Here is a 25298-nt window from a genome sequence, read left to right as displayed (position 1 = left end):
AATCATTAAACAAAACAAGTCTCTCTGCAGTAACAAAAAACAACAGTCCCAAAAAGGAAAAGCTATACCTACCTCAACATGCTTCTCATAAGATTGGAATGTGAATCCATGAAGATTGTATAGCGCGCTTAGAGATAACGGTTTCTTTTGCGGAATTCTATTGCTTATTTGCTAGCCAGACACTAGCAAGACTTCAAACGTCCTGCCGGCCAAATTAGACGGTTATGAGTGCCCACACCTAACAATTACGCACCTAAATATTACTTTCGCTGACTTACTCTCATTGAAAAATCTGCAAATAGGGGTGGCTGATACAGCTAAAATACAAATTTGCGATTTAAAAGAAAACTGGCACTCTCAATTTTATCCTGATTATTTTTTCTTTCTATTTTTTAAATGGGGGAGAATTAGCAAATGTTTTCCCTATTTTTTTTTCATATTTCACTAAAAGAAAGAACAAATTAGTTTGCGGAAATGTATTTACTTTTTAAGTGCACGAATTTTAACAAATTTTAACATTTATAATTGATTCAAAATACTGTCATTAGCAAATACCAATGGTGTCCACAATAGAGCTTGACTGATTATCAGGCTGCCCTGTTATCAGCACCAATATTTGAGAATTTGACGGTTATCGGTATTGGCTGTAGGGATTTTTCTATCTTTAATTTTGAAAATCGTTAGGATTGAAAGAAATTATTCTATACTGCAATCAGTAAACAAATTTGCCTCCAAGTGTTGCTGTGCGCCATCATAATTTTTTTTTCTCTGAAAAATTAAGTTACTTTATTACTTAAAGTTCTTTTGAGTTCTGATATGAATTACTAATCCCAAGAAAATGAATTCAATGAGCCAGGCCGATTGAAAAAGCACACACACAGTTTATTAACACGGAGAATTAATGATAGAAAAAAAGGAGGGGGGCGGGGCGGAGAGGCGCCGGATAATGGGAGTTTTCGACCACGGAAAGCAGCACAAAACGAAAGTTTTCCGCTATCATGCTAGTCAATTTGGGGAGATTGTACAGAAAAAAGTTTGATTTCCGGGTCCTCCGAGTTAAATGTTGAAGTGTCTTTGGGCAAGACGCTAAACCCCTAATGCGCTCGATAAGTTGTGAATGGTTAATTGTGAAGTACATTGTAAAGCGCTTTCAGAAGTCTTCAGTGAAATGCAGTCCGTTTCACATTTATATAGCCAGTGTTTTACGCCACAACAATGTAAAAGCTCACTTTTGTGGACTATCGAAGGAGCGGTTGACAATAAATAATAATAATAATAATAATAATTTCCTTTGTATTGTCATTCTTTGTAACAATGTACACAGAACGAAATGTCGATACACCTGACCCATTGTAGCGAGCCGATGCAGCCGCAGCCAACAGAGGGCGCCGCCATTTTTACCAATGTTATAAGTATGGGTGTGTGCAAAGTAAATAGAAAAAGAATAAATTGACTTGCAATTCCAAAATGATTTAAATCAATCGATTGAATGAGCATGCAACAATTACTAAATTAATCAACAACATATTGTTTAGCAAATTAATCGCTAAATTAAACTATTTTAAAATTTGATTATTCAGGGACCTTTTGGGATTTGAATTGTCCCAGAATTGTAGTGTCTGAAAACTTAATATTGGATACTTTTTTAATGACTCTCAAGATAACAGACACATTTACCAGGAAGTAACAACATCGTTTTTAGTTTTAGCCACTTGTTCTTGCACCAAAATATGTCATGATACTGATGTGACTCAGCTGTGCCTGCTCATTTGGCGCCACCCGCAGCGGGTTCTGATTGGCTCCCTGTCACGATTTGAACCCTGTCAATCCCCGGTTGTCAGTTCGTCTGCGAATCTCCGTGGATACTAGGCAAGCCTTTTTCGACCCTGACTCCCACCTGTCCCGTTTTTGCTCTCGTCTGTCTCCGGCTACGATCCGTTTTGATCCTGACCACGTCTGCTCTCCCGTTTGTCCCCGGCTACGACCTGTTTGGATCCTTACCAAATCTGCTCTCCCGTCTTGGCTTACGACCCCTTATTGTGCCCGACTACGTCTACTCTCCCGTTCTGGCTCACGACTTGTTTCCGACCACGTCCTGCTCTCCCAGTCCCGGCTACCGACCAGTTTTCCGCCCCTGACACCGCTATCACTCGCTACGGAAGATCCACTTCCGTGTTCGGATCACAATCCGAGTACGAAAGCGATTTGCTTCCTGCGCCCAGCGAACACCGGGTCATGGGCGCAGCCCTTCCTCTCCCTTTCAATAAAACTTGTGGTAAACGTCACGCAAGTGGGTCCTGTTTCTGTTCTGGTCCTGACAAAATAGGCAAATATGCCAGGTATATTTGACAATAATTTAAAAGTATGAACACATCATTTCATTCCGTTTTTGTTTATTTTGCAACACCCCAATACCTTTGAAATTAGAATTTGCAAGTGTGCATATTAGCATAAAAACAGGGCCCAAGCAAGGATTGATGCAGTAATATACACGATAAAGTGCGAAAGATAATGGATTCGTACCTCTACATGGTTGGGAAGAACGTTGAAAAATTTAAATCCGGGGATCCTTTTATCGCTGCACATCACTCCAACGTCTTCACTGTGCTTACAGTCCGAAATGCCGATCCCGTTAGAGGGACACTGTGCCAAAGTCCTTTCTTTGCCAGAACAGTGAAGATTATCGAACCAGATGGGTCCTGATGGAAGAAAAAAACAATAATTGTCAGTTCCGCAATGGTGATGGTGGGCAGACTCCCGTTTTAGAATCAACACAGGATGAAAATTGCGCAACGTTTTTGAGAAGAATATGCGAAAACTGGTCGTTGTCAAGACCCGAACGGAGACAGGCCCCACTGGTGTGACGTATCTCACAGTTTTATTGGGAAGAAGGGAAAGGAGCGCAGACACGATCCGGAGATCGCTGGTCGCGGGGAGTAGGTTGCTCAGACGCTGAAGTTGGACTTCAATGGCGAGCAATGGCGGTGTCGGGAACGGAAAAAACGGGTCAGTAGCAGAGTAAGAAGAGCAAAAACGTGATCGGGATCGGAAACAAATCGAAAGTCAGGAGAGGAGAGTAGACGTGGTCGAGATAAAAAAAACGGATCGTTATTTGGGGCAGGAGAACAGACGAGGTCGAGATCAAAATAGGTTGTAATTCAGGACGGGAGAGCAGACGTGGTCTAGCTCAAAACAGATCGTAACGGAAGACTAAAAGGAGCAAAAAAACAGAACAGGGGAAAACGGGCTTGCCGTGTAAAAACAGAGATTCGCAGACCGACCGACATAAGGGGACTGACAGGACAGAGTTTAAATAGTGACAGGGAGCCAATCCGTCAACAAGCTGCAGCTGGCGCCACACAGGCGGGGCCAATTGGGCGCCATGGCAACCGTGACAGTCGTAAACAAAATCTTTGACAATATTATAAATCAGTGCTCCCCCTTTTGGTCCGACCCCCTGAACAATACCAGAGTATTTACATTCCTTTTAAATCTACCCTTTTTGTTCGTATTTGTGTGTAATGCGCAGTTTTTGCTTTCTCGAAAGAAAAACCCTCAAAGTCTTAGTTTGCATTTATGGTAGTAGCGGAATTCAAACCTGGGTGGCAGGGGTGAAAGTATCATACTCTTGCCACTGGATTACCAGTGATACAGATGGCACTTATGGTATTGGGTTTTATCTCATTATCACACAATCTTCAGTCACAGTACCAGAGACTGATGTTAAGTGGTTGTGCGTTTCACATGTAACAATGATAAATAAATAAATAAATATGTCACTTGAAATGTTTAGATTAGAAGAATACCATATCATTTATTGTCGTCGTAACATGTGATATGCAAAACAAAATTTCTATTTGTCTCTGGTACCGTGACTAAAAATAGTGTGATAATGATATTAAATTGAATCCCTTTTAATCCGCCATTTATTTTTGGTGGTCCAGTGATAAGGATTCGGCTGTAAGTGATCCGGGTTCGATTCTCGTATTCAATGTTTTTTGATTGTAGTCGGCGATATTTTCGGACTGGTCAATCATTGCAGAAATACTGAATATACTATCGTAAAACCTCTTGTATATCTCGCACCCGAGTTGTATTATGGGTAAAAAAAGGGTTTTACATAAATAATTCCGTTCCTCTTTTTTAGGGGGACGACCCAGGCGGTTAAGGGATCCATAAACCGTGCTTGAAGATGGATTAGCCTGAAAAACTACATCATTTCTAACAATTTCAAATAATTGTATTTGTTAATCAAGCAAGTCATCCATTGATTATCTGCACCGCTTATCCTCAGTAGGGCCGCGGGGGTGCTGGAGCCATCTTTGGCTAGTGGGCAGGTGACACCCTGAACTGGCCAGCCATTCGCAGGGCACACAAAGACTGACAACACACTCGCTCATTCACACCTGACATGCATGTTTTTAGGAATGTGGAAGGAACCCCACGCAGGCACGGGGAGAACATGCAAACTCCACATGGAAGCTGCCCTAGCTGGACTTGAACCCTAAACCCCTGCACCACAACCCAGTAATAGGTTATTATTTATTTCACAGGTAGTGTTTCTGACTTTGGTAACGTGAAGAAACCAGAAGGTTATTAAATTATTACTTATTATTTAATAGTGTTACCATTTATTTTCAGATTTTTGTTTCCATAGTGTAGTGGTTATCACACTCGCCTCACACGCGATAGGTCCCTGGTTCGAAACCAGGTGGAAACATCTACTGGTTTTAACCCAGTGGTGAGGGGCCCTCTCTCCCTGGGAGGTGTGAAAATTCTCCCACCGTGGTCCGCTGCGTGTCGTAAGAGGCGACTAAAGTGGGGGGAGCAAGGGGACTGGGGATCCTCTCCTCTCTATCTCTACTCCCTAAAATACAGCAAGGCAAATAAAGGGGGGCAGGGAGACCGAAAGGTCTCGCAAACCCTACTTATAGGGTCACTAAATGTGAGAGGATGTGGAAGTAAAGCGACTGAGTGGAAGAAAGAGGAGATCGGAAGGATTGCGATTTTATGGGTTTGTCTTGCTGTTGGTCACCCCTCTTGAGGGATATGTGTAAAGTTGGCTGTTTTGAGATATGTGTATTTCTCAGACTTATAGATAGAGAGAGAGAGAGAGAGAGAGAGAGAGAGAGAGAGAGAGAGAGAGAGAGAGAGAGAGAGAGAGAGAGAGAGAGAGAGAGAGAGAGAGAGAGAGAGAGAGAGAGAGAGAGAGAGAGAGAGAGAGAGAGAGAGAGAGAATTGTCTGTCCCTGTATGCACTGCGATTGGCTGGCAACCAGTTCAGTGTGTCACCTGCCCACTGCCCGAAGATAGCTGGGATGGGCTCCAGCACCCCCGCGACCCTACTGAGGATAAGCGGTGTAGATAATGGATGCATAGATGGATGAATTTCATAAATGTACAAAACATATGCAACAGCTGCTGGAGTCAGGAAGTGTTTCAACTTTGTTCCACTCGCTCATCATGGAATACCTTCTCCTTTTCCATATTTTGACGAAGGTGACCATGAAACGGCTTCCACGTAGCCCAGTTCCCGGCACACCACCTGCGCAGCGTGGATTGAGAAGTCATCATCGCAGACAGTTCCCCATAAGTTGTTGTAAAAGACCTCCACGCGTCCCTCGTTGTGTTTCCTCTTGTCTCCTGCCAGCCTGAGTTGGATTCTGGGTGTGTCTGGCGCTAGCTGGGGAGCAGAGTACTGCTCCTGGTCTGGTTCTAGGTAGCCAGATGGGTAGCCGAGGTGCTCATATTGGGCCGTGACAAGCTCGAGTAGCACTATTAGGCTGCAGAAGAACATGTGGTGGATCGGAAACATTTTGGATGGACCTAAAGAGAGAGAGATTTTGAACGCTTAGAGACATAGCAATGGCACACTGCATCCTTTAATTTCCATATACGATATAGATTCTTATATACAGTGGCTTGCGAAACTATTTGGCCCCCTTGAACATTGTGACCTTTTGCCACATTTCAGACTTCAAATATAAAGATATAAAACTGTATTTTCTTGTGAAGAGTCAACAATAAGTGGGACACGATCATGAAGTGGAACACACAAATGAAAAAAATGAAAAAAGTGGGTGTGGTGCAAAATGATTCAGCCCCATTGAGTTAATACTTTGTAGCGCCACCTTTGGCTGCGATGACAGCTGCAAGTCGCTCGGGGTATGTCTCTATCAGTTTTGCACATGGAGAAACTGATATTTTTGCCCATTCCTCCCTGCAAAACAGCTCGAGCTCAGTGAGATTGGATGGAAAGCGTTTGTTTTCAGTTCTTTCCATAGATTCTCAATTGGATTGAGGTCTGGACTTCTAACACCTTGTTATGTTTTTTTTTGTGTGTCCCATTCCATTGTAGCTTTTGCTTCATGTTTTGGATCTTTGTCTTGTTGGAAGACAAATCTCCGTCCCCGTCTCAGGTATTTTGCGGACTCCATCACGTTTTCTCCCTAGAATGGTCCTGTATTTGGCTCCATCCATCTTCACCACGTCTGCTCTCCCGTCCCGGCTTACGACCCGTTTCTGACCCCGAACACGTTTTTGCTCTCCTGTCCCGGCAAACGACCTGTTTTTCCGTCCCCGACACCGCCATCGCCCGCTACGGAAGGTCCACTTCCGTATTCGGATCACAATCCAAATGCGAAAGCGACTTGCTTCCCGCGTCCAGCGAGCATCGGATCACGGGCGTTCGATAAAATTGTGAGAAAACGTAACGCGATTGGGTCTACCCTGTGTGCTGGTTGTGACGATAATTGATGAAAAGGAATATGTGTTTAAATAATACGCAAAAATATCGTCGAACCACACTTTTTGAAAAATACTCGTAGATTTTAATAATGAGCCTCACCTAGAGGGAGCCAACATAATTGCCCACCATATTGCTGCTATGGGTACCTCCCCCCAAAAAACGAGAAAACTAACGAAAGGCTGGGCAAACGAATTGTTCGAATTGGTCACTTTGGTCTCCGTATTTTGTGTTCTTCATTGTGCTTTTTAGCACTTGTTTTCAGTTGCACAGTACAATACAGTGACATTTGGTGGTCATACAGTACACACTGTCCCTTTTTATAACTATTCATCATGATAATGATAAAAAATATAAGAAAAAAATTGGAGGGAGGCGTTTAAGGGCAATGTTTATTTTTGCAGAGACAGCTTTGGCCTGAGCGCCTTGAGTTAACTCCCACAAGCTAACGTAAGATAACTCCACTTAAGTGTTTATATAAACGAACACGAAACTGAATTACTGCTGGATATAGTTGTGACATGAAAACTCCCCCAAAAACTTTAAAGGGATACTGCGTAATATATGACCACTCGATGTTGCTGGATTGTGTAGTGCGCGGGTCATCAACGAGAGGCTATGGAGCTGCATGCGTCTTTTTGGCGCTCCCTAGTGGTTCCCTGATGTTTATTTTAAATGTTTTATAATGGAAAATTATGTGGTTTCTGCAGGAAAAACATGACAAAAATCATTCTTAACATTTTTCAATTAATAAAAGTATATACAGTATAGCAGCACGGTAGCACAGTTCTGAGGTCATGAGATCGAACCTTTCTGAATGGAGTTTGCATGTTCTCCCCGTGCTTGAGTGGGTTTTCTCCGGGCACTGCGGTTTCCTCCCAAACTCCAAAAACATGCATGTCAGGTTAATTGGCCAGTCCAAATTGTCCCTAAGTGTGAATGAGCGAGTGAGTTGTCTGTCTCAGTGTGCCCTGGGACTGGCTGGCAACCAGTTCAGGGTGTCCCCTGCCCACTGTGCGAAGTGGGCTGGGATGGGCTCCAGCACCCCCGCGGCCCTACTGAGGATAATGGATGGACGGATATACAGTATATATACAGTATGCAGTATGTGTTGCCTTCCTTATAATGCTTATATAAAGCTTTTAATATTTTGCGGAGACAAACATATATTTTGGGGGAATTTTTTTGGTCCAATATGGCTCTTTCAACATTTTGGATTGCAAACTCCTGGTGGTGTGCAACCAAGAACAAGTGCTGCAAAGAACGAGAAGGAATACAAACTACGGGAACTCAAAGTGACTAAACAGTACCATTTTTTTCTCTTTTTTTTGGGGCCCCTAGCAGCAGGATAGTGGACAATCGTGTCAGCTCCCTTAAAGTAACCCCCCAGTTATGTAAAATAAAAAAATTTCGATCTACAATGCATTAAAAAACACGTTTATGTGATATTTTATGTAATTTTGCTTATTATTCAAATCAATTTTGTTTGTTTGAGTTTGATCCTGTAGAGGGCGCTAAATACTACACAATGTCCCTTTATAGAGGACTATACTTAATTTCAAAGTCAAACTCATAAGAATTGGTTAATGTACATAAATCAAAAGGAAAAAAAATGAACACGAAAAAAAAGATTGATAATAGATTGACGCAAAAGTTTAATTCTGAAGGAGATGTTTTACCTAAATCTGTAAACCCAGTACACATTCGTTAGAAGTTTTTGCACATTTTATAAATGGTTCTCTAATATATAATAAAAAGGAGTACAAATTCCCTGGAACCCACAAAAACACGACAAGAAAACGGAACGTTTTAGAATCTTACCCTTTCATAATCACCAGTACATTAGTTATTGTGCAGGTTACTGTGTCCACAAACAACACATTCCAAATACTATAACTTTTTACGGTTTTCTCCTGTATGTAAATTTAGCAAATACCAAATTTAAAATATTATACTGCTGTAAACTGAATATTTAGGAATACATTGCAAACAGACGAAAATGACTACCTTGAGAATTCAGGGTTGGGTAGGGTTACTTTAACTGGATTACTTTCGGATTACTCCAACACCAAATATGCTAATAGAAGACAAAATAAACTAAATATGAATAAAATGATGACTCACAACACGTGGTAAGCTTTCTCCCCTGGCTTTGATCTCTTTGATCTCCGGTAAAACTAACATAAAATGCCACATAAACAAAATGAAAATAAATCCAAACAGCTTGCCAACATCCCTTTTGCCGTTCCATGTATCCCGTTACTCCCCAAGCCTGCACAAAATTTAGTCATTTTATTCATATTTAGTTTATTTTGTCTTTTATTAGCATATTTGGTATTGGAGTAATCCAAAAGTAATTAAAAGTAATCAAGTTAAAGTAACACTACCCAACCCTGCTTGAGATTGAAGTCAACTTACTTTGCTTCTTGTCTGCAAAGGGTCCAAGTTGAGCTGTTGAGCAGAAAAATGGGAAAAAAAGTAAAGCCTATAAAAAAACTTTGGACTCGCTGGTGGTGATTTGCGAGTTTGGGACTGGAGACCACCGACGCCCACCTTTACAATGACATCAGCGGGGAAGGCCGGGGACGTGTTAGCGCTCACAGAAACTAGATGATCCCACTCGAGTGGACGCCCTGAATCCAGCAATGCTGCGTTCAAATGCTATCTGGAAACTATACAACTTTTGAAGTAAAGTCGCTTACAAAGGCTTCATTAGAGGTCTTGAAAATACAATTAATCTATTAACTGTGGATATAAACTGGCAAAGAAATTTAAAAAAAAAAATGCATTTCTGAAGAATAGGGAGCTTTTGGGAAGCTTATGTAACGCACCTTTCTGATTCATCAGCTATTGCTAATAAGCTTTTTTAATTTTAAAATTAAAATGGTGTGTTGCCGTTATCATTTATTTATAAAAATACAACCTAAAAATTATATAAATTTCAGAAGAAGATGAAAAAGATAAAAGTACATATTGTAATGATTTTAAAAAAAATCCGTACTTCACAATTAGTAACACAATTCCAACAGGTTAATGCAAAAAAATGTCTAAATGAGTTGGGATTTTAAAGAAACATGAGAAAAGAGGACGAAAACTTAACTGAAACGCGCTTCACTATTAAGTGTTTAATTGAGCCTAACTACACTTTGCTGCCACCTTGCGTCCGGTAAGGACAATTGACGTGCAAAATCATGAGCGTCACTTTTAAAATGGTAAATGGTCTGCATTTCTATAGCGCTTTTCAAGTCAATGAAGACCTCCCAAAGTGCTTTACAATGTGCTTCACACTTACCCATTCACACACACAACAACACTCACACACACACCAATAGGGAGTCAGCCATGCAAGGCGCCTACCTGCTTATAAGACTTAAAAAGTGGTCGGCGGCGCCCTCTGTTGGCTGCGGCTGCATCGGCTCGCTACAACGGGTCAGGTGCAATCGACATTTCGTTCTGTGTACATTGTTACACAGAATGACAATACAAGGAAATTATTATTATTATTATTATTATTATAGTAGGCATTAGGGATTCAGTGTCTTGCCCAAGGACACTTCAACATATAACACGGAGGAGCCGGGAATCGAACCTGCGACCTTTTGATCGATTTTATTTAAAAGAAACAGTGTGTAATACTTGATTCCTGGTGGTTAAAAAAAAACTTTTATTAAGTTAAAAAAAAAAACCATTGATTCCAATACTTGGCACAATAAATAAATCATTCCAAAGTGAATTTCAAAAAAAAAAAAAATCACAGATTGAGAAATATGTATTTATTTTACTCAGAGGAATCCCTACCTGGAAGTCGCCGCCATCTTTGTTTGGCAAAAACGCTATGCTGTTGGTCCTGGTCTTCGTTCGCATTAAACAATACAGTGCAATCTATCGGTGAAAATATGGAGCTTTAAGCAATGAGAGGGGACAATTGTAGATAAACAAAAATACAATTTATTAATGACAAAGGATAAATTATCGTTATTCAAACGGATAATGCAACAACAACAAAAAACAGTGCTTGTTTGTACATTCAGGATCTGATTGCATTTTGGGTTCCGGTTCTACTATTGCTGTTCGTCTTGGAGCAATGGCTGTGGAGAAATGGTAAAATAAGTTTCCATTGATATCAGTCAGTAACATTAAAAAAAATTAAATTAAATTAACTTGCAGTGTAGTGCTCACCGTATAAGTCATTTCCGCAGACTGGCTTTCTGGCCGCTGCCATTCGTGAGTGGATAAAATCTTTAGGACAGCTAAGCCAAAAGCTATGATCAATATGCCTAATGTATTACCCAGCAAGGCCTCAGTTGGAAGTTGAGAATATGGCTTGGACCCGTTGGTATTTCCCTTCCTGTTGAGTTGTTAGGAAATGATTATCTTAAAGGTATTCCCAAATTCTTAACCGTGCAAAATGTGAGGAAATAGTACATGGTTTTTACATCAAATCGATATATATATTTCATTGGTTATATTCTAATTATTTTCCAAGAAAATGCATTTTGAAGACGACATGTTTTTGTCATCCTGAGCTGTGACGTCATCGGAGGAACACCAGCACCTTCAGCAAGCCAGTCACCATAATGTTTCACGTGGTACTTAGTCAACCAGGTCACAAGTGTTTTAAGCCACGTTTTGGTAGTTTTTGTTGAGAATGGCTAGACGTTGTATCGTAAGTGGATACATTAATACTATGACAAAGGGCAAGTAGCCGAAAAGAGCTGCCAAGGTGGGGCTAACTGGGACCGATCAGGTAAAGACGGCCACACCCTCTGCAGAAAAACGTGAGGTTGGCTGACCAGAAAACACACATTGAGCAACCAGGCTAGCAGGGAACCGACAACAAAAAGCGGCAACAAACGCTAAGCTGGCTGGTACTATACCACACGGCAAAACCAGCGCTAACGCCAGGTTAGCCTGCCAAACAACACACAGAGGACAGCCAACAAGCGCCAACAAGGAGCAAACAAAAGAAGAAAGACCTTGGCAGCCCGACGCTTACTGGGAGCTAGCCAGGCAAAATTATACTCACCGCGATACTCGCGTTAAAAAACACAAATAAAAAGCCACAATCGTCTACTCCCAAGCAGAAATGAGCAGGATGCAATTGCTATTCACTACAATCACTGTTTCAGAGCTGCCGCACATGTGGTGCTAATGGCATTCACTATTTTGAGAAAGGTGTGTTCCTTCAATGACATCACAGCTCTACAGGAGACGAGTTAGATGGGTCTTGAATCACCCAACAAACTTGCATGATTGTGGGAAGGAACCAGGGTTGGGTAGGGTTACTTTAACTTGATTATTTCAATTACTTTTGGATTACTCCAATACCAAATATGCTAATAAAAGACACAAGAAACTAAATATGAATAACATTAATAAAATTTGTGCAGGCTTGGGGAGTAACGGAACACATGGGACGGCAAAAATGCTGTCGGCAAGCTGTTTGGATTTATTTTCATTTTGTTTCTGTCGCATTTTATGTTAGTTTTGCCGGAGATCAGAGATCAAAGCCAGGAGAGAAAGCTTACCATGTGTTGCGAGTCATCATTTTATTCATATTTAGTTTATTTTGTCTTTTATTAGCATATTTGGTACCGGAGTAATCCAAAAGTAATTGAAAGTAATCAAGTTAAAGTAACCCTACCCAACCCTGGAAGGAACACTACACGTTCTATGCCTAATTGGAAAAAGAAATGAGTGGGGCAACAAAGAGGCAAAAATACTTACAGGACAAAGAATAGTTTTTCGTTAATGCCCGAGATACAGGCCGCAATGCAGAGTGTCATTATACCCCCTCCCATCCAGACATGGTTGGGTTTCAGGAGTGTACGTAACCAACTGGGGGAGCAGGGCAGGAGGAAGACGAGCATCCCTGCAGCCCACTGAATTAAAAGATGAATACAAAAGGAATCATTACACGAACATAGCTCAAACAAAGGAACAAAAATAAAGAGAAAATGTCAAACACATGACCATGTACCTGCGTGGCAAAGAGAACCGTGGTGGTGATTCCGATCCAACTGTGCAGGGAGTACAAATTGGGGATGTTGGAGGCATTGTGATTACCGAAGACGGCGCAAAGTCCGACAATGGAAAACATCAAGCCGAGCAGCATCATTGCGGCATGCAGCAACTTCCAAGGGAGTTTATTTCCTCCCCAAGTAAGGGGGACACGGTACAACACGGCTCCTGCAGGGGAGAGCATAGTAACAATACGTCCCTTGAGATATTCCCGCATGCCCAACACATTTAATTATTGCCAACACAGCTTTAATGGTAAACGATCATGATGCTGATAATTAAAGAGGGTGGTTCTCGGAAATATCTGTCTGCCCCAGGCCCAGTTTTATTTTAAAAACAATATCTACTGATGACTGTCCAACATGGCATGCATAATTCAGAAATAACAAATAAACCACACAGAGATTGGTGCTGTGTTTGCAAACTAATGCATTTAGAGCAGTAAATAATACCTGCCCTGAGGACTTGTGGTTTAAGACATGCCGGAAGCTCGTTTATGGTGGTTTTAAAAAGCCTGAGGTTTCAATAACCTCTAAAATTGTCCATCACTCCTATTTGACTTTCTATTAGTACAGTTATCCCCAAGGTCATCAAGAAAAGCCCACAAAAAAAGCGCACTACTGCTAAAACACTATCAATATCAATATGTTATATCGTTCATTTCTTCAATCAATTAATTCATTCGTTCGTTCATATCGTGTTTTTCGATTCAAGATTATATCATTCATATAGAGCAGGGGGGTCAAACTCATTTTAACCCGGGGGGCCACAAGATAGAACAAACATTCTCTCGGGAGAGATAGAAAGAGAGAGAGAGAGACAGAGAAAGAGAGAGTTAGCAAAAAGCAAGAGCGAGAGAGAGGGGGAGAGAAAAACAAGAGAGAGAAAGAGAGAGAGAGAACAGCAAGACAGAGAGAGAGAAAAAGCGAGAGAAAGAGAGAGAGAAAGAGAGCGAAGAGAGAAAAGAGAGAGAGAAAGAGAGAGCGAAGAGAGAAAAGTGAGAGAGAGAGAGAGAGCAAAAAGCAAGAGAGAGAGAGAGAGAAAGAAAGAGATAAAAGAGAGAGAGAGAGAGAGAGAGAGAGAGAGAGAGAGAGAGAGAGAGAGAGAGAGAGAGAGAGAGAGAGAGAGAGAGAGAGAAAAGCAAGAGAGAGTAAGAGAGATAGAGAGAGGAATACAAGTACAGCATTTGTGCCATGCACCAGGCTTTGGCAACATCAAGTAGACATATTTCAACCCGCAGCTCGTTTTTCTCTTGCGCTTCCCTCACCGTTGTCTTGCGGGCCGCCTGTTTGACACCCCTGATCTAGAGTGATGATATGCAAGGACATAAAAAGAATTGAAACAAAGTTTGGCAACAATTTATTGAATTCATTCAAGCATTGTAAATCTATGAATTTGATTTCAGAGACAACCCAGGAGAGACTAAGTTTCTAGGCCACCCTGGGAACACGTCGGGATCCCATCGTATGTGCTGGAGGATGGGAAGGTCTGGGTATCCCTGCTGAGGCTGCTGCCTCCTACGACCCGACTTCAGATAAGCGGAATAAAATGAATGGATATAAGTTAATTATATTTTCACTTCAGTTACAGATGTATAAACATGTGCAGTTTGGGGATGCTCTGGTTAGGTAAAGATGCGGTTTAGTTGTTCGGTTGGATTCCTTAACCACTACGGTACTATGGGCACCATTTCCTGTTGTGTCTTGGGCAAGTACAGCCAGGTGGCAGCCATCTCTCTACAGGCCAAAATATGTTGTCATGTAATATTATCATTTTGACTCAATCAAAAAGAAGAACTGAAACCCGATGTTACTTAAGTGCATAGTCCGGAAAAAAACTTGCTTACCATTGCCGTACAGCACCAGCATCCCAGTTACCATCAAGACAGGGTGCCAGTTGAACTGATGGGAAGAGCCATCCCATGCAAAACCGCCGCGCCATTGACTGTTCCACAGAAAAACGGACACCACACAGGCCAGACCCAAGCCCAGGCACGTAAAGTACCATATGTAGAAGCAGGTCATGGGCATCTTCTTAGACACACTTAGACGCTGAGGCAAAACAGGAAAAAAATGTAAATATTTAGCCTCAGACACAATTGTGTAGACACAAAATACATCAGTAACAATTTATGTTGATTTTGGCAGGTCCAAAAGGCAAAGAGCTTAAAAGCTTGCTTATATTTGCTCATTTTTTAGACCAGATACTAAAACACAAAACAAAAAAATGTAAACTCTAATTTCAAGCAGCCAATCTTATTAATCATATTTCAAGACGGAAAAAAATAACAGTATGATATGGAAAATGTTTTTCTAGTAGCATTTAGAAGAATGCCAAGGGCTTCTTTGAAAATATTACAAAAACAAACTGTAAACAACAAAGTTGCTTTCATAAATACCGTATTTTCTGCACTATAAGGTGCACCAGATTATAAGGCGCACCCCTAAAAAAGTATTTTGTCATGTATTTTCCATACATAAGGCACATCAGACTATAAGGCGCTACAATATGAATGTCATCAAAACAGTCAGATAAGTCAGTGAAACTTTAATGAGCCCTTACTGTTCCGACGGCCTGAAATTCATCATGCCACATATCATTGGAAAGCTTAAACTCTTGTGATTCAAGATATGATGAAATGTAAAAATATATTCATGACAGAAACATTTCAATCAGTCTGAAACAAGATACACAAAAAATAGAAAGCATGGGTAGCTCACTAAAGCCATCACGTTCGATGATAATACCCAAGTCATGGTTATTTGTATAGCCCTTAATTACAAAAAGTCTCAAAGGGCTGTAAAGACTATAGGCTATTCTTACACAATCCCTTGATCTAAAACCTACAAGAGGGCAAGGAAAAACTCAAAATCTCAGCATGAGGAAATTAGGAAACCTTGAGACAGGGCTGGATATGATATCTTCTTTCCAGTATGAAAAGGCTCCAATGGATGTCGCGAGGGCATTAGCAATTAAAACACAGTCATCGTCAACATGAAATATAGGTAATTCAAAAGCTACTGATTTGTGCACCGGGATCTTCCCAAAAATGTATGGTAAACACTGACAGTGTAATATATTGACGTACTCCAAAACACGAGATAATGCAGAAAAAAATAAAATAAAATCATCTCTGCATCAATGGACATTGCTTGTTGCTAGCTTTCTGTTTAGCACCATGCAATTATTTTTTTTCTATGCCCTAGACCAACCTAACTTGCTATTCACATCTTTTTCGGCCAATTGCAGGCTTTGTTTTAAATGGTAAATGGTCCGCATTTATATAGCGCTTTTCAAGTCAATGAAGACCTCCCAAGGCGCTTTACAATGTGCTTCACACTTACCCATTGACACACACACTCACACACCAAAAGGGAGTCAGCCATGCAAGGCGCCTATCTGTTTATTGGGGGCATTAGGGATTCAGTGTCTTGCCCAAGGACACTTCGACATATAACACGGGAATCGAACCTGTGACTTCTTGATCCCAAGACGAGCGCTCTACCTCATGAGCTAATGCCTATATGAGCCTGTAAATGCTAAAAAAAAAAGCCCCCCTCTTCCTTACCGCCAAGTAACTTTAGCCAATAGTGCCCGATTCAAAATATGATTGACACATTAGTTAAGAAATGAAACACCAGTGTATATATCCCAGCATGCACTGCGCACTACTACTACGGGTGGGGTTATCAAGTCGGCGGCTGCTTACCGTACTTGTGAGACCTGTTGCGAATCAATGTTGATCCATATATATGGCGCACTGTATTAAAAGGCGCATGGTCAGCTTTTGAAAAAAATGAAGCCTTTTGGGTGCGCCTTTTAGTGCGGTAAATACGGTAACTTTATCGAACAAATTTGGTACGGCTATAACTGTTTGATAATTTCATTAACATATTTGTAACAATCAACATTTTCAATACGGTTTCCTGTAACTGTCCTCAATAGTTTTCAGAGAAAATGTCTCATCTCATCTCGTTAGCTGCACCGCTTATCCTCAGTAGGGTCGCGGGGGTGCTGGAGCACATCCCAGCAATCATCGGGCAGTGGGCAGGGAACACTCTGAACTGGTTGCCAGCCAATCGCAGGGCACACAGGGACAGACAACTCGCTCGCTCATTTACACCTAGGCACAATTTGGACAGGCCAATCCACCTGAATTGCATGTCTTTGGAATGTGGGAGGATACCGGAGTGCCCGGAGGAAACCCACGCAAGCACGGGGCGAACATACAAACTCCGCACAGGAAGTCCGGTAGCTGGATTTGAACCCACACAGGAGGTTCGCAAGACCTTAGAACTGTGCCGCACACGCGCTAACCACTGCGCCGCCATGCTGCCCGTTTTCAGAGAAAATGTGTATTTTACAATTTGCCATAAACTGGCCAGTAAACAACGGAAAATTGCTTCAGTGTCTGAAATAACGTCTGCCTGCCGGCGTGCATCTTTTACGTCGGGCGTACAACTCACACAACGTCTCTGCCCGCCCGCGTGGCCGAAAACTTTTTCAAGAAAAAAACAATATATATATATATATATATATATGACGGAAGAAGACGCTGTCGCTGACAGAGAGCTGCTGCTCATGCTGACCCAGCACCCAGGCCACCAGGCGGGCTTCGGCTTCCCCCTCCGCGCTTTGAAGGCTCTTGGGCTTCAGGCGCTTCCGGGCTTTCTTCAGCCATGAGCGGATGAGCCGCGGCTCAATGCTGTAGACTACTGAAGCTTGCCGCATCCCGCCGCACATAGCCAACAGCGCCACTGGCATCTGCTGGGCAGATAGCACGTCGCTGTGCTCCTTGGGGGTAGGGCCCAGGGCAGGATTTTCATATATATATATATATTTCGTTTTTATTTTATTTTTTTTAATTTTTCAAATGAAACATTTGCTTTATTCCGATTTTAAATCTTCGTTCGGTTTGGAAATTTCGGAATTTCGGTTTGTTTGGCAATTTGCATACTCGGCAGCCAATCAGAAGCCTGCATCGAATAACTTCGTGCTTCTGGACTTTCCCGAGCGTTATAAGCTCTTGTATTTGCATATCATTTTCCAAAGTAGACGCACAGAGAACACAAGAAAAATGGGGAAGTGGTTAGGAATCAGGCCAAAACCACAGCCCCGAAAGAAATATTCAAAAGAAGCTAACAAAATGGATGACGCTACAAAATGTAAACATACATTAAAAGCATTGTGGAAAGAGGAGTTCACGTGGCTTGTAGCAGACGACGCAACGCAAACATTTTATGAATGAAGATGAGTAAATACAGGTATATACTGATGGCAGATGCAAAACAGCGTTGTCATATACATGTAATGAATGTTACAAGTAGATTTATAATAAACTTCATTTTAAAGTGTTATATAATCTTGAATCGAAAATTCTGATTATCAATCCTTAATACTTTGCAACATTTTTTTTTTCTTTGCGATTACTCGTCTTATTATGTTTCAAGTTGGGAAAAATGGGGCAGGCAACTTTATGGCTGGGCAGGCAACTTTTCAGAGTTGTCTGGCCTGGTGTCCGCTAACTTTTTGTCATGACTTTCAGACACTGAGTAGCTCTATAAATTATGGTTTGGCATTAAAATACTGAGTATTTGTTCAATTTTTTTAAGTGTGATCCTCTGTGAATTTGAAATGATTAAAATAGCATGAAAATAAACCAAAGTATTCTCTGATGTAAAAAAATAATCCAGATATTCACATTTGATTTCTATTGTTTACAGGGTTGGGTAGGGTTACTTTAACTGGATTACTTTCAATTACTTTTGGATGACTCCAATACAAAATATGCTAATAAAAGACTAACTTAAAAGAGAAACTTAATATGAATAAAATGATGACTCACAACACGTGGTAAGCTTTCTCTCCTGGCTTTGATCTCTTTGATCTCCGGCAAAACGAACATAAAATGCGACAGAAACAAAATGAAAATCAATCCAAACAGCTTGCCAACATCATTTTTGCCGTTTCATGTATTCCGTTACTCCCCAAGCCTACACAAAATGTAGTAATTTTATTCATATTTCGTTTCTTTTGTCTTTTATTAGCATATTTGGTATTGGAGTAATCCAAAAGTAATTGAAAGTAATCCAGTTAAAGTAACCCTACCCAACCCTGATTGTTTAACAAATCCACAATTGCTGCTTGATGAGTATCCAATCATGAATAAATCTTACCTCGTCGATAGCCGTTATGAAACAGTGATCAACCAACTACTTTGTACAACGTAACTAACGGATGAATCATTCCCTGCGCACATGATTCCTGTTAACATTTGACCACTCCCCCTGCTGCAGTTTGCTCTCACTTCAAGTTTTCTGTGCTGAGAAGTTTCACGATTGGCTCTATTGAAAGGGCCAAGTTGCAGATAATCTGAAGCAAGCGATGAGTCAGTGGATAAAGAACCAATCGGATGCATCGGTTACCTAAATGATAAAACACAGAAGTGGTCGGGAATTACATTTTGGCTTGGTAAAAACGAGCATATCAAATATGTAAAATACCTGTAGATGAACTGAATGAGGAGTACCAAGCAATGGTGGTTTGGTAATCGCAAGGCAAATCAAGATTTAAGAGTAAAAATGGATGGGGTTGCAATAGACATTGTATCAGAAATTAAGTTTTTATAATAATAATAATAATAATAATTTCCTTTGTATTGTCATTCTTTGTAACAATGTACACAGAACGAAATGTCGATACACCTGACCCGTTGTAGCGAGCCGATGCAGCCGCAGCCAACAGAGGGCGCCGCCATTTTACCAATAAGGTATGACTCGGCCAAGGCGCGAACCAGCGACCTCCCAGTCTCAAAGCGGGCACACTGCCATCTAGGCTACTGAGCTGGTAGGGGTCATAATAGACAATAAATGAAGTTGGAAAACACGCATCAGACACATACAAACTACGGTATCTAAAAGCATTTCAATAATTAATAAAGCCAAATTTCTTTTAAATTATAATGCATTGTATTTATTATATTGTTCTCTAGTTCTGCCATATTTAACATATTGTGCAGAAGTCTGGGGCAATAATTACAAAAGTTCACTTCAGCCCCTTTTTATCCTTCAAAAACGTGCAATAAGAACCATACACAGGGTAGGATATTGGGATCATACCAATATTTTATTCATGCAGTCCAAATTATTAAAATTGGACGATTTAATAAAATGTTTCACTTCACAACTGGGGCAGCACGGCAGCGCAGTGGTTAGCGCTTGTGCGGCACAGTTCATGTCATGGGAACCTGTCGTGGGTTCAAATCCAGCTCCAGACTTCCTGTGCGGAGTTTGTATGTTCTCCCCGTGCTTGCGTGGGTTTCCTCCGGGCACTCCGGTTTCCTCCCACGTTCCAAAAACATGCATTTCAGGTGAATTGGCCGGTCCAAATTGTCCCTAGGTGTGAATGAGCGAATGAGTTGTCTGTCCCTGTGTGCCCTGCGATTGGCTGGCAACCAGTTCAGGGTGTCCCCTGCCCACTGCCTGGAGATGGCTGGGATGGGCCCCGGCCCCCCGCCACCCTGATGAGGATAAGCGGTACGGCTAATGAGATGAGATGAGACTTCACAACTGTTATTTAAGGTCAACAAAAACATAGTGCCAGAAAACATACAGAAATTATTCACTCGGAAAGAGGGACATTATAACTTGAGGGGCTGTAGTAAATTCAAAATCCCAAAGGTGAGAACAACCAGGAAAAGTATGTGTGTGTCTGTGTGTGGAGTCAAACTTTGAAATAATTTACAAGATGAGGTCAAACAATGTCCAACTATCCATGTGTTCAAATTTAAAATAAAAAACAAAAACAAATTGAGAATTATTCTTCAAGTATATGAGTTGTCTTGCAGTTACCAGTGGGTTCGATCAGGACATCGTAAAGCTAAATACTTTTTGAAATTCCTTTTTATGACAATGACGTTTGAGCTGTCTAAAAAAAAAAAAAAAAAAAAAAAAGCATGGTTTACTGTAAAAAAAAAAAAAAAAAAATATTTCTTATCGGTTAGTTAGTGTGTAAAAGGGGGAAGTGTAAAGCACATTGTAAAGCGCTTTGGGAGGTCTTCATTGACTTGAAATGCGCTATATAAATGCAGACCGTTTACATCACAGGTGTCAAACAGGCGGCCCGCGGACCAGATCAGGCCCGCTAAGGGATTGAATCCGGCCCGCGAGACAACACTCAGAGAGGCGCAAGAGAAAAACAAGCTGCAGGTTGAAATATGTGCACTTGATGTTGCCAAAGCCAGGTGCCTCGAACAAAGACACTCTACTTGTATTTATTTCTCCCCCCTCTCTCTCTTTTCCACCCCTTTTCTCCCACTCTCTGTCTCTCTCTTTCTCTCTCTGTGTCCTTATTTTTCTCTTACTTTGTTGCTCTTTGTCTCTGTGTCTTTTTAACTTTATTTGCTCTAACTTCCTTTTCTCTCTTTTCTCTTTCTCTTTACCTACCGTTCGCACTTTCTTTTCTCTTTTCTCTCCTTCTGTCTTTCCATTTCTCTTTGGATTTCTTTCTTCCTCTCCCTTTCTTTCCCCCTCGCACGATTTCTCTTTTTATCTATTTTGTTTCTCACGCTCTCCCTCGCTCCCTTTTTTTCTTTCTTTGTCCCACCCTCTCTCCTTCCCCCCCCCTCTTTCTCTTATTTCTTTATCTCTCATTTTCTTTCTCTTCAACCTACTAGTCCGGCCCCCGACAGAATGTTTGTTCTATCGCGTGGCCCCCGAGTTAGAATGAGTTTGACACCCCTGATTTACATTTACATTTTTTGTTTTTGGTTTGAACAATTTTATTGACACTATTAACAGCAAATAAACAATGTGAGGTTTGAACAATTTTTCTCGACAATCTTAACAGCAATTAAGCATATTCACAATTTCGTTATATCTGACGATATGACGTTTTAACAATTTTTTCGACATTTTTAACAGCAATTAAACACAATTTCATTATATCATATCCCAACAATATGAGTTTTTATCGACACTTTTAACAGCAATTAAATACTTCTTTTTTTTTTTTTTTTTTTTTTTTTAGCAAATAAACAATGTGATTTTTGAACGAGTCTGGTCAGAAAAATGAGGTGGAAAAAATAGAGCCGTTTGGTCACTTTGAGTCTCCGTAGTTAATATTCTTCATTGCACTTCTTAGTACTGTACTCGTCTTTGGTTGCACTCATAACTAAAGCGAAATCTAGTGGTCAAACATTACACACTGTCCCTTTAATGTTGCTGGGCATCGTTATTTTTGACACGACCAGCCATGTCATCATCGAATTATGACTGCTTTTATATCTTTTGCATACTTTTTGACACGATTAAGTGGTTTTGTTCAAATAAAAAAGGGTGATTGATTGCTTTCTGATATATTAAATGCTATGCCAAACAAATAGATCGTTTACCTCCGTTAGTAGAACGCACCGTGAATGGCTTCACTTAATACAGAGCAATACACTATTGTTAACATAAACATGTTTACAGAAAACTATTCGACGTTGTCCTTTAACTTCTACCGAGTGACTGTCTGATTACAAATTAATTACCCACAAAAAATGAATGCAATGCTCTTAGAAAAACAAAACTAAAAAAACGTGTATATAACAATGAACTACGAGTTACAGCTGTGTTTACGAAACAGTCACTTCCTTATTGATCGCGCAAAGAATCTTGGGGGATTTCCAATCCGAGAGGATGAGAGCACAGCCTGGTGTTGCAGAAAGAAAAATGTCACTTGAAAAACACGTGCAACTGTGGTACCCTTTATTATTTTGTTTAATTAAACACATGGATCAATGATACCTTAAATTCAAGACATATTGTAGCAGGAAATTAATTTATTAGTATTATTGGTTTGCCTATGAAAGGTTTCTTTTAGGACTGCGATATATTTAAGGGATTCGCGAACTGTATGACGGGAGATGGAGTCCGAGAGAAGAAAAAAGAAGGGGAAAATGTGCTTGGGGACAGGTTTAAGTTGTAAGTGCATCATATACAGGGTTGGGTAGGGTTACGTTAACTGGATTACTTTCAATTACTTTTGGATTACTCCAATACCAAATATGCTAATAAAAGACAAAAGAAACTTAATATGAATAAAATTACTAAATTGTGTGCAGGCTTGGGGAGTAACGGAACACATGGAACGGCAAAAACGATGTTGGCAAGCTGTTTGGATTTATTTTCATTTTGTTTCTGTCGCATTTTATGTTAATTTTGCCGGAGATCAAAGAGATCAAAGCCAGGAGAGAAAGCTTACCTCATGGTGTAAGTCACAATTGTATTCATGTTTAGTTTCTTTTGTTGTTTATTAGCATATTTGGTATTGGAGTAATCCAAAAGTCATTGAAAGTAATCCAGTTAAAGTAACCCTACCCAACCCTGATCATATCAGTTGTGCAAAGAATAAAATCAATAAGATTTAGCAGTTGGTGAAACCCAAAATAAGTCGATAAATATGACACGAATACCCTGTAATAATAAAGTGAATTTAAAACATCTCTAAATTCTAAACCAAATCTCAGAACATTTTAGTCAACCCTCTCAGCAAGCTTTTTCACCACAACAGGTTTTCTCCATATTTCCTCATTCTTGACCTATCCAGTCATGTCACTTTAGTGACTTAGCACATACAGTGAAGAAAGTAAGTATTTGAACACCCTGCTATTTTGTTATTTCTCCCACTTAAAAAATCTCGGAGGGGTCTGAAATTTTCATCATAGGTGCATGTCCAATGTGAGAGAGATAAACCAAAAAGAAAAATACAGAAATCGCTATGCATGATTTTTTTAACGATTTATTTGTGTGATACAGCTGCAAATACGTATTTGAACACCTGAGAAAACGAATGTTAATATTTGGTACAGTAGCCTTTGTTTGCTATTACAGAGGTCAAACGTTTCCTGTAGTCTTTCACCAGGTTTGCACACACTGCAAGAGGGTCTTGGCCCACTCCTCAACACAGATCTTCTCGAGATCAGTCAGGCTTCTGGGCTGTCGCTGAGAAACATGGAGTTTGATTGGGTCAGGTCTGGAGATTGGCTGGGCCATGCTAAAACCTTGTTTTGCTTCTTACGGAGCCACTTCTTGGTTTTCCTGGCTGTGTGCTTCGGAATGTTGTTGTGTTAGATGACCCAGCCACCACCCATCTTCAATGCTCTGACAGAAGAAAAGGAGGGTGTTCCCCAAAATCTCACAATACACGGCCCCAGTCAACCTTTCTTTAATGCAGTGCACTCTTCCTGTGCCATGTGCAGAAAAACACAACCAAAGCATGATGCTACCACCCCTGTGTTTCACAGGAGGGATGTTCTTTAGATTGTACTCTTCGTTCTTTTTCCTCCAAACACGTTTAGTGGATTTATGACCAAAAAGTTATATTTTGGTCTCATCTGACCACAAAACCTTCTCCTACGACTCCTCTGTATCATCCAAATGGTCATATGCAAACTTAAAATGGGCCTTGACATGTGCTGGTTTAAGCAGGGAAACCTTTCGTGCCATGCATGATTTCAAATCATGACGTCTTAGTGTATTACCTACAGTGACCTTGGAAACGGTGGTCCCCGCTTTTTTCAGGTCATTCATCAACCCCTGTCGTGTAGTCCTGGGCTGATTCCTCACCTTCCTTAAAATCTTTGAGACCCCACGAGGTGATATCTTGCATGGGGCTCCACTCCGATTGAGATTGACCGTCATATTTAGCTTCTTCCATGTACTAATGATTGTTCCAACAGTGGACCTTTTTTCACCAAGCTGCTTGGCAATTGCGCCGTAGCCCTTTCCAGCCTTGTGGAGGTGTACAATTTTGTCTCTGGTGTCTTTGGAAAGCTCTTTGGTCTTTGTCCTGTTACAAGTTAAAGTCTTATTTATCGTATTGGGTGAACAGGTGTCTTTATGCAGCTAACAACTTCCAACAGGTGAATCTGATCCAGGATGATACATGGAGTGCAGGTGGACTTCTAATGGGGGGCCTAACAGGTCTTTTGGGGTCAGAATTCTGGATAATACACAGGTGTTCAAATACGTATTTGCAGCTGTATCACACAAATAAAGTGGTAAAAAAATCATGCATTGTGATTTCTGGATTTTTCTTTTTAGTTTATCTCTTTCCCAGTGGACATGCATGTACAATCAAAATTTTCAGACCCCTCCATGATATTTAAGTGGGAGAAATAGCACAGCGTTCAAATATTCAAGTATTCAAATAATTGACTTTCAAACCCTGCCCCTCACTGTGGGTACCACCACAGCTTCGTACAATCCTCCATACTTAATAAGAGTTAAATAAAAACAAAAATCTTGACTCGAGACTCGTGTTAACTGTGAATCTTCGTACGAATAAACTGCTCCGACAGTCACATCCGATTTCTGGTTCAGTAAAAGTTTGCCACTCCCGGTTTTAATGAAGCACGTGTTTGTTTTGTTTTATATTCCGGAAATGGATTGTGTTTCTTGCCGTTTAATGCTAAAAGGTTGGCATGGATGCAATTAGTAAAATAATAATCAAAACAATAAGATAATACTGTTGTACTTTTCTGGACAAAT

General features: G+C 40.7%; 2 protein-coding genes, 1 non-coding gene and 1 pseudogene across 6 annotated transcripts in view; 1 reads left to right on the top strand and 3 right to left on the bottom strand.

Annotated features, from left to right (window-relative positions):
• The window catches only part of loxl2b (lysyl oxidase-like 2b), a 71694-nt gene extending 62317 nt beyond the window's left edge, over positions 1 to 9377 (bottom strand). Inside the window, exons 1-4 of the mRNA XM_088336880.1 lie at positions 9298 to 9377; positions 9163 to 9195; positions 5472 to 5825; positions 2524 to 2699 (exon numbers count right to left, since the gene is read on the bottom strand). Coding sequence (XP_088193006.1) covers positions 2524 to 2699; positions 5472 to 5814 — 519 coding nt within the window. The 5' untranslated portion in view covers positions 5815 to 5825; positions 9163 to 9195; positions 9298 to 9377. The remainder of the gene's footprint in view (positions 1 to 2523; positions 2700 to 5471; positions 5826 to 9162; positions 9196 to 9297) is intronic.
• trnav-cac (transfer RNA valine (anticodon CAC)) lies at positions 4648 to 4720 on the top strand. Its single transcript has one exon. It is a non-coding gene; the product is annotated as a tRNA-Val (tRNA).
• Positions 9378 to 10669: 1292 nt separating the features above from the next.
• On the bottom strand, positions 10670 to 22416 carry cyb561a3a (cytochrome b561 family, member A3a). 4 transcript variants are annotated; one of them, XM_088336881.1, is made up of 7 exons: positions 22157 to 22416; positions 19073 to 19190; positions 14612 to 14816; positions 12725 to 12933; positions 12472 to 12626; positions 10924 to 11092; positions 10670 to 10832 (listed from the first exon to the last, which is right to left on the bottom strand). In XM_088336881.1, exons 2-7 carry the CDS (start codon positions 19181 to 19183, stop codon positions 10806 to 10808), a joined length of 876 nt encoding a protein of 291 aa, XP_088193007.1. In that variant the 5' UTR covers positions 19184 to 19190; positions 22157 to 22416; the 3' UTR covers positions 10670 to 10805. The 4 variants fall into 4 exon arrangements, with proteins under 4 accessions (XP_088193007.1, XP_088193009.1, XP_088193010.1 ...); XM_088336883.1 differs by lacking the exon at positions 19073 to 19190; XM_088336884.1 differs by lacking the exon at positions 22157 to 22416 and having other exon boundaries at positions 18942 to 19078.
• LOC148366443 (uncharacterized) lies at positions 22382 to 25021 on the bottom strand (annotated as a pseudogene).
• Positions 25022 to 25298: the final 277 nt, after the last annotated feature.

Source organism: Urocampus carinirostris, chromosome 5 (genome assembly GCF_059441175.1).
Source record: "Urocampus carinirostris isolate Australia breed hairy pipefish chromosome 5, RoL_Ucar_1.0, whole genome shotgun sequence".
Taxonomy (NCBI): Eukaryota; Metazoa; Chordata; class Actinopteri; order Syngnathiformes; family Syngnathidae; genus Urocampus; species Urocampus carinirostris.
This window is presented reverse-complemented; position numbering and strand designations above follow the sequence as displayed.